This window comes from Rhinopithecus bieti, unplaced genomic scaffold (assembly GCF_001698545.2).
Source record: "Rhinopithecus bieti isolate Rb0 unplaced genomic scaffold, ASM169854v2 scaffold_1037, whole genome shotgun sequence".
NCBI classification, from domain to species: Eukaryota; Metazoa; Chordata; class Mammalia; order Primates; family Cercopithecidae; genus Rhinopithecus; species Rhinopithecus bieti.
Window position 1 is genome coordinate 200,808 of NW_016803268.1, and position 8,980 is coordinate 209,787.

The window sequence follows — 8,980 nt, forward strand, 5'->3', positions numbered from 1 at the left end:
AAAAAAAAAAAAAAAAAAAAAAAAAAAGAACTACTGAATGGACACAGATGAAATTTATCTTGGCCGGGCGCCATGGCTCACGCCTATAATCCCAGCACTTTGAGAGGCCAAAGCAGGTGGATGACCCGAGGTCAGGAGTTCGAGACCAGCTTGGCCAACATGGTGAAACTCCATCTCTACTAAAAAAAAAAAAAAAAAAAAAAAAAAAAATTAGCTGGGCGTGGTGGAGTGCACCTGCAATCCCAGCTACTCGGGAGGCTGAGGTAGGAGACTTGCTTGAACCCAGGAGGCAGAGGTTACAGTAAGCTGGGATCGTACCACTGAGCTCCAGCCTGCACGACAGAGCAAGAATCTGTCTCCAAAAAAAAAAAAAGAAAGAAAGAAAGAAAGAAACTTATCTCAGAACCTGAACTTCACGTTAGTTTTGCTCTGAGAAGCAAAACTGGAATCTTTTTTTTTTTGAGATGGAGTTTCACTCTCGTTGCCCAGGCTGGAGTGCAATGGCACGATCTTGGCTCACCGCAACCTCCATCTCCCCGTTTCAAGCGATTCTCCTGCTTCAGCCTCCTGAGTAACTGGGATTACAGGCATGCACCACCACGCCCGGCTAATTTTTTGTATTTTTAATAGAGACAGGGTTTCTCCATGTTGGTCAGGCTGATCTCCAACTCCCGACCTCAGGTGATCTGCCCGCCTTGGCCTCCCAAAGTGCTGGGATTATAGGCATGAGCCACTGCAACAAAATTAGAATCTGAAAATTTAACAGCTTTTGAAAACTTTTGAGACGGGGTCTCACTTTGTGGCCCAGGCTGGAATGCAGTAGTGTGATCTCAGCTCATTGCAACCTCTGCCTCCTGGGTTCAAGCAATTCTCCTGCCTCAGCTTCCCGAGTAGCTGGGATTACAGGCATGCGCCACCATGCCCAGCCAATTTTTGTATTTTTAGTACAGACACGGTTTCACTATGTTGCCCAGGCTGGTCTCGAACTCCTGACTTCAGGTGATCCACCCACTTCAGCCTCCCAAAGTGCTGGGATTACAGGCATAAGCACCACATCCAGTCCAGCTTTTGAAACCTTACACTGGGGATGGAGACCAACAACTCTGGGTATCTCCACAACCCACAGTCACAGACAAGGTTATACACAATCTGTGGACTCCCTTTCAGATTCCAGTTCTAAGGGTTATGTGTGACTCTGGCTTCCAGTATTCTCCCTCAAGGCTTAAGTGGCTTCAGGAACACCACCCCGTCAAGAGTCTAAGAAGGAATGAAGCGGCTGTGAGAAGACAGTTTAGTGTGGACCTTACCTTTGTTCCCCCAGGACTGCCCGGGCACCAAAATACCTTTTCAGTTCTGTGTCTGGATTCAAGTGTCTAGGGAATTGAAAATTTTAGAAAGAAACATGAAATTATGTTCTACAATGATTCCAAAAATTTCAGAAAGCCACCTAATAATCAAGGAAAGAAAACTGATTTTTGGCTTGAAAGACAGCTTCCATGCCTCCTTTCTTTAAAATCACCACCCCATCCATGGTTGAGGCCTCGCCACTGTGGGCACCACAGGGAAGCCGCTGGTCACTCTGCTGTGATGGCACTCGGTGAGTGCTGTGTCAAGAGGCCCTGTGTGTGACACACATCTGTTTCTGAGGCTGGGTCAGGGCAGTGCACACACCCTGAGACCACATTACTGTGTCTTAACTGACTCCAGGGCACTGTTTTTTTTAAACTGGCAATAATTTCTGAAGTAGAGACAGCAATTCATTAAGCATCTATAAGACCAAGAGATGAAAAGTCATCCAAGCATGACAAGATAAGGAAGAACTTTTTGACCAGATGTGGTGGTTCACACCTGTAATTCCAGCATTTTGGGAGGCTGAGGCAAGAGAATCTCTCGAGCCCAGGAGGTCGAGGCTGCAGTGGGCTATGATCACAACACTGCACTCCAGCCTGAGTGACAGAGAGATCCTGTCTCTTAAAAAAAAGAAAAAGAAGGAACTCTCTCAGATACGTAAGAAGTAAAGCTAAAAGTCCTCTGAAATACGGATGACTTCCTTTCCTCCTTGTTCTTATTTCCTTTTTCTGGGAGACAGAGTCTCGCTCTGTCACCCAGGCTGGAGTGCAGTGGCATGATCTTTGGTTCACTGCAACCTCTGCCTCCTGGGTTCAAGAGATTCTCCCACCTCAGCCTCCTGAGTGGCTGAGATTACAGGCACCTACCACCACATCCAGCTAATGTTTGTATTTTTTTTTTCTTTTTTCTTTTGAGACAGAGTTTTGCCTGTTGCCCAGGCTGGAGTGCAGTGACGCAGTCTCAGCTCACTGCAACCTCTGCCTCCAAGGTTCAAGCAATTTTCCTGCCTCAGTCTCCCCAGTAGCTGGGATTACAGGTGTGCGCCACCACGCCCAGCTAATTTTGTATTTTTACTAGAGACGGGGTTTCTCCATGTTGGTCAGGCTGGCCTCAAACTCCCGACCTCAGGTGTTCCACCCGATTCAGCCTCTCAACGTGCTGGGATTATAGGCGTGAGCCACTACACCCAGAAATTTTTGTATTTTTACTAGAGATGGGGTTCCTCCATGTTAGCCAGGCTGGTCTCAAACTCCTGACCTCAAGTGATCTGCCCGCCTCAGCCTCCCAAAGTGCTGGGATTACAGGCGTGAGCCACTGGGCCCAGCCTATTTCCTAAATGATTAATAATAAACTCATTATTATTATTATTTTTTGAGACGAGTCTTACTCTGTCGCCCAAGCGATCTCGGCTCACTGCAAGCTCTGCCTCCCGGGTTCATGCCATTCTCCTGCCTCAGCCTCCCAAGTAGCTGGGACTACAGGCGCCCACCACCACGCCTGGCTAATTTTTTTGTATTTTTAGTAGACACGGGGTTTCACCGTTAGCCAGGATAGTCTCGATCTCCTGACCTCGTGATCTGCTTGCCTTGGCCTCCCAAAGTGCTGGGATTACAGGCGTGAGCCACTGCACCCGGCCAATAAACTCATATTATTTTTAAATAAAGATAGTACATTTTCTTTTTCCTTTTTTAGAGAACCTTTTCCTCCCACGGAGTCTCTGTGGCGGCTGCAGAGAAGGGCGGGGGCCACACCTGTGCTCTACGTAGAGAATGTGCTTCCTGGAGCTCAGGGGTGCTGGGCCGGGATGGTTCAACCCAGTGCTGTCCTCAATCCTCTCCAGGATGCGATCAATATCTTCTAGTACGTTTTCCTAAAAGCCCCAAAACAACCTCTTAATCACCACACTGACATTATTTTAAATGTTGTAACAATAACAAAATTATTTATTTTAAAAGAGACCTATTATATTATATGTCCTTCCTAAAGGACAGTGTAAGCCAAACACTATGTACCATCCACACATTCAGAAAAAAGAGGAGATGTTTCCTAAGAAGCGTTCAGCATAGACAGAATCACGGAGCCAGAAGGACCCTAGAAAAACCTGGGCATCCCACGTCCTCCCGGTGTGCTCACCTCCTCAGGCAAACAGGTTGGGACTCAGCGACACCCTCGTCTCGGGACGCACTCACACGGGGACGAAGGGCAATGATGAAAACGTATTTTTTCCTGATGACAGACTAGCTCCAGTGGTGGGTTCTATGCCCACCACCCAATTAACCCGTAAGCATGGGACAGATGTCAGGGCAAACAGCAAGCGCCCCGCGGGCCACAGGAGCACCAGGACTAGGAGGGATGTCCTCACAAGATCACACATTCCCACAGAGACACAGAGCAGAGTGGGACCCCAAGGAACAAGGGTAAAAACAGGAAGCAGAATTTAGCAAGCAGTTTTTCCTTTTCTTTTTCTCTGATCTCTTAATTAGTTATACTCCTAATAGGAAGGAATAAAATATTAAGTAAACTTCTTTCAACACCACCTTGAAAAACAGCCAGAAGAGAACGGAGAGGGAGTCAGGCAGAGGGAGAAAGCAGGGCCAGGCCCGACTCACATACCGATGCTTCTCCCGTGCTGCTTTTCTTATTTTCTGTTTCTTTTCTTCTTCCGGAGTTTGCCACTTGCATTAGACTAATGATAGGAACACATTTTAATCAGTGGAACGAGAAGTAAATCTTAAGAACTGAGAATTAAAGCAGCAAGCGTGACTCCACCCTCATCTAAGCAGTCCCCCCTTCCCTCCGTGTCCTGGAAGTCCCTTCGACTCAGTTTCTTCTCTCCTTCCAGCAGGCACCTTCCCACCTCTCCGAGCCCCCTGCTCTCACGTCCCTTGGGCTGTGCTAAGGAGCCCCCAGGGCCCCCTAGTGTCCAGCCTCACCATGGTTCACGGGGCTCTGGCCTGGTCCAGCTCTCATTTCTCACTTTGTCAGCCACTCCCTGAAGACCAGGGCCTTGCCGTGCCCCCGCCACCTCACACCGGACCTGCACCTGTGGTCCCCCACACCCACACCTGGCCAACCCCTTCTGACAGCATAAAGGCTCCGCGGGAAGCCCCCAGGACCCCGAGCCTCAAGGCAGGACCCACTTGTTACTTCATCTCTATGTTGCCCTCTCAGCCAGAGGCTTCTGAGGGGCAAAGGCGCGTTCCCAGCACCCAGGAAGGCCCCCAAGAACCCATGTTGGATAAATGAACACAAGCTCTCCTTTTAGGGCCCCTCTTCTGTGCTGTGCAGCGCAGCGGCAGGTTGTCTGCATCTCTGCCCATCCCACATTGACCTGACCTGCACGTTTCTTCAAAGTTCACTTACACCAGCACCCAGATCCACAACTTAGCCAAGCAAACATTCGGGCACAGTTAGGAAGAACACACATGTCATTACACACACTGCTGGGCAGGCGCAGACTCTCCTGAACGCAGGAGACAGGCCTCGGACCTTTACACCTTTCATACAAATCTCATCAAGGTTCCCAAGTAAATTTGGGGGTAACTAGCAGTTAACCAAAATTGAACTCCGAAAATTACACCTCCAAGGAAAATCACAGCACAGGATACCTGTGGATGGGTGCCTTGAAACCCTCCCATCCGATTCCCCCTCCTCACCACTCAGTCCCCCACCTGCTCCGGCGGCGCTGTCCCGGCAACATCTCCATCTGTCTTGCTCTCTGTGTTTCCACGCCGAGCCCTTCCTTTGTTCCCTCGTGCTGCAGTGTCTGTGAGTGCACAGCCAGACCTCTCCCCGTTCACCCCAGGGTCATCCTCGAGATCGTCAATGTTTATCTGGAAAAACAGGTAGAAGAGCCAGGGCGTTACTTACAGTGTGAACGCTGAGGCTGAGATACGAATAGTGAGATATGAACGGGCCTGCCCTGGGGACACCCAGGGTCAGTGTGAGAGGCTGGACGGGAGAGAATGCAAGAACCGGAGACTGCTGGACACAGCAGTGACTCAGCTCTGGCTCGGGGGACTTCGTCAGCGAGCTCTACGGAAGCCGGGGCCCCACGGCTGTGTGACATCTCTGCCTTCAGAGATGATGGAAGGAAGACTCCTCACATATTGTAATTCACCCCATTTACAGAGGACCACCTGCAGGACAAAATGTTAAATACATATATTCAGCCAAAGCATTGAAGTTCCTTCTTCCTCCTTTCTCCTCAAGCCTCAGCTTCTTTCCAGCAGAAGGCAGGAAAAAAAGGCGACAAGGACCCATCAACCTACAGACTTTTCCTAATGAAAATGGTAGGCCAGGCGAGGTGCTCACGCCTGTAATCTCAGCACGTGGGAGGTCGATGCAGGCAGATCACTTAAGGTCAGGAGTTCAAGACCAGCCTGGCCAACACGGCGAAACCCTGTCTCTATGGTGAAACCCCATCTCTACTAAAATACAAAAATTAGCCAGGCATAGTGGCAGGCGCCTGTAATCCCAGCTACTTGGGAGGCTGAAGTGGTAGAATCGTTTGAACCAGGGAGGCGGAGGTTGCTGGGAATCAAGACAGCACCACTGCCCTCCAGCCCGGGCGACAGAGCAAGACTCCATCTCAAAATAGAAAACGAGGCTGAGACGGGCGGATCACGAGGTCAGGAGATCGAGACCATCCTGGCTAACACGGTGAAACCCCGTCTCTACTAAAAATACAAAACACTAGCCGGGCGAGGTGGCGGCGCCTGTAGTCCCAGCTACTCGGGAGGCTGAGGCAGGAGAATGGCGGGAACCCGGGAGGTGGAGCTTGCAGTGAGCTGAGATCTGGCCACTGCACTCCAGCCTGGGCGACAGAGCAAGACTCCATCTCAAAATAGAAAACGAAAATGACATACGATAAAAATAATTCATACAATGGAACCTTCTCTCTTTCTTTTTGAGACAGGGTCTCGCTCCGTCGTCCTGGCTGCAGTGCAGCAGTGTGATCTCGGTTCACTGCAGCCTTGGCCTCCTGGGCTCAAGCATCCTCCTGCCTCAGTCTCCCAAGTAGCTGGAACTATAGGCATGAGCTACCATGCCTGGCTGATTTTTTTAATTTTTTGTAGACATGGGGTCTCACCACATGGCCCAGGCTGGCCTTGAGCTCCTGACCTCAAGCGATCCTCCTGCCTCAGCCTCCCAAAGAGCTGGAGTTTTAGGCGTGAGCCACCGCGCCAAGTCTGGAACCCTTTATACAATGAGAATGAATGAATGAATGAACCACCATTGCACACACAATATGGATGAATCTTAGGAGCATAATATTAAATGGATAAAACCTCACAACATACATTCACATACAGATGGGAGGGGAGACAGGCAGTGGGAGAAGGGTAAGAACCAGAAAAGTTCTAGCTCTTCAGCTAGTGAAAGACTAAACAAATAAAAGAGTGGCCGGGCGCGGCGGCTCACGCCTGTCATCCCAGCACTTTAGGAGGCCGAGGCGGGCAGATCACGAGGTCAGGAGATTGAGACCACCCTGGCTAACACCGTGAAACCCCGTCTCTACTAAAAATACAAAAAAATTAGCCAGGCGTGGTGGCAGGCACCCGTAGTCCCAGCCATTCGGGAGGCTGAGGCAGGAGAAGGGCGTGAACCTGGGAGGCAGAGCTTGCAGTGAGCCGAGATCGCAACACCGCACTCCAGCCTGAGCAACAGAGTGAGACTCTGTCTCAAAAAAAAAAAAAAAAAGACAAATAAAAGAGGCTAGCTGGGCACGGTGGCTCATGACTGTTATCCCAGCACTTTGGGAAGCTGAACCAGGTGGATCACGAGGTCAGGAGTTTGAGACCAGCCTGGCCAACATGGTGAAACCCAGTCTCTACTAAAAATAAAAAAATTAGCAGGGTGTGGTGGCCTGTGCCTGTAATCCCAGCTACTCAGGAGGCTGAGGCAGGAGAATTGCTTGAACCCGGGAGGCAGAGGCTGCAGTGAGCCAAGATCACGCCACTGCACTCCAGCCTGGGCAACAGAGTGAGATTCCATCTCAAAAAAAAAAAAAACACAGAGGCTAACAGACTGGGTGCGGTGGCTCACACCTATAATCCCAGCGCTTTGGGAGGATCATCTGAGCCCAGGAGTTTGAAGCCAGCCTAGGCAATACAGCGAGACCACATCGCTACAAAAAATTAGCAGGGTGTGGTGGCACGCAAGCCAAGTCCCGGCTACTCGGGTGGCAGAGGAGGACTGCTAGAGCCCAGTGGCTGGAGTCTGGAACCTGGAGTGAGCCATGATTACGCAACAGTACTCCAGTGTGGGCAACAGAGCAAGACTCTATCTCTAAATTTTTTTTAAAACAAGCTAACAGAGACCAGCATCAACCATTCTTTACGAACTAGGAGATTGTTTGATTCAATCGGATGCACTAAGGTTCAAAAATAAATAAAACTGCCTGTTTAATTTAAAACATCTTGAAAACCACAAAGCTCACAAAACACAATCAGCTCCAAGCCCCACGGCCCTGAGATAGTTTCTGAAACGGAATTGAGACTCGGTTGCACCTGGGGACTCTCCCTGGTGGGAGCGCAGGACAGACACCCAGGCCATGGTTGCTGAAGAGAAGAAAGCACAGGGCAGGTTTGTGCTCGCCGGTCAGTTTTCTCTCCAGTGGAGGCTCCCACATGACAAGGATACAATTCAGAAGCGTCTTACGCCCGTCGAGAAAATCCATGGCAGTATAGACGTGTTATGTAAAAAGAGCCCCTGATTTGAAAACACTGAAACTCCACCAAAACAAGGCTTGTCCCATCCCAGCAGCACCATGACAGTGATTCTCACGGTGATACCTCCTTCTGCCTGGCCTTCGCTGGCGAAGCTGGGGCCTAGGCATGGACCAGCTGCTTTGCACCCTGCAGTCAAGGAAGAAAGCTGAAACAAAGCCTCCTGTTGAAATGTTTCTAACTTGTGCGCAGTCACTGGTAAATTGGATCTACACCATCTCCAACGTTCAACTGATGACGATGTCTCTTAGTGAAGCTGGGTGCTGGTTTACTTGTCTGTTTTTAGAGATGGGGTCTCACTACGCTGCCCAGGCTGGCCTCAAATTCCTGTGGTCGAGGGATCCTCCTCCCCAGGAGCTGCGACTACAGGCACGCGCAACCACACCCAATTCACTTTTTTTTTTTCCTTTTTTTGAGATGGAGTCTTGCTCTGTTGCCCAGGCTGGACAGCAATGGCGTAATCTCAGCTCACTGCAAGCTCTGCTTCCTGGATTCAAGCAATTCTCCTGCCTCAGCCTCCCGAGTAACTGGGACTACAGGCACCCGCCACCATACAAATTTTTGTATTTTTAGTAAAGAGGGGTTTCACCATGTTGGCCAGGCTGGTCTCGAACTCCTGACCTCATGATCTGCCCGCCTCGGCCTCCCAAAGTGCTGGGATGACAGGCGTGAGCCACCGCGCCCGGCCGAGACTCAATTTACTTTTATTGACTCATGCTGACTTCCTAAGAAAAACAAATATCTTATTTTGAGGTGTCTGACAAATCGAATTCATAAAAAGCTCCATGCCAAGCTGAACTTCAATGGAAAGGAGCCTGTGTGTGGACACGGGCAGCACGCGTGACAGGCCCGGGAGCCTGTGTGTGGACACGGGCAGCACGCGTGACAGGCCCGGGAGC

At 50.1% G+C, this 8,980-nt stretch overlaps 1 protein-coding gene across 1 annotated transcript in view; it reads right to left on the minus strand.

Moving 5' to 3' along the window:
- TCF25 (TCF25 ribosome quality control complex subunit) overlaps positions 1-8,980 on the minus strand; it is a 35,230-nt gene that overhangs the window by 20,009 nt on the left and 6,241 nt on the right. Inside the window, 5 exon segments of the mRNA XM_017871192.1 lie at positions 1,308-1,373; positions 3,102-3,220; positions 3,964-3,997; positions 3,999-4,036; positions 5,022-5,183. Of these exon segments, the coding sequence (XP_017726681.1) occupies positions 1,308-1,373; positions 3,102-3,220; positions 3,964-3,997; positions 3,999-4,036; positions 5,022-5,183 (419 nt within the window).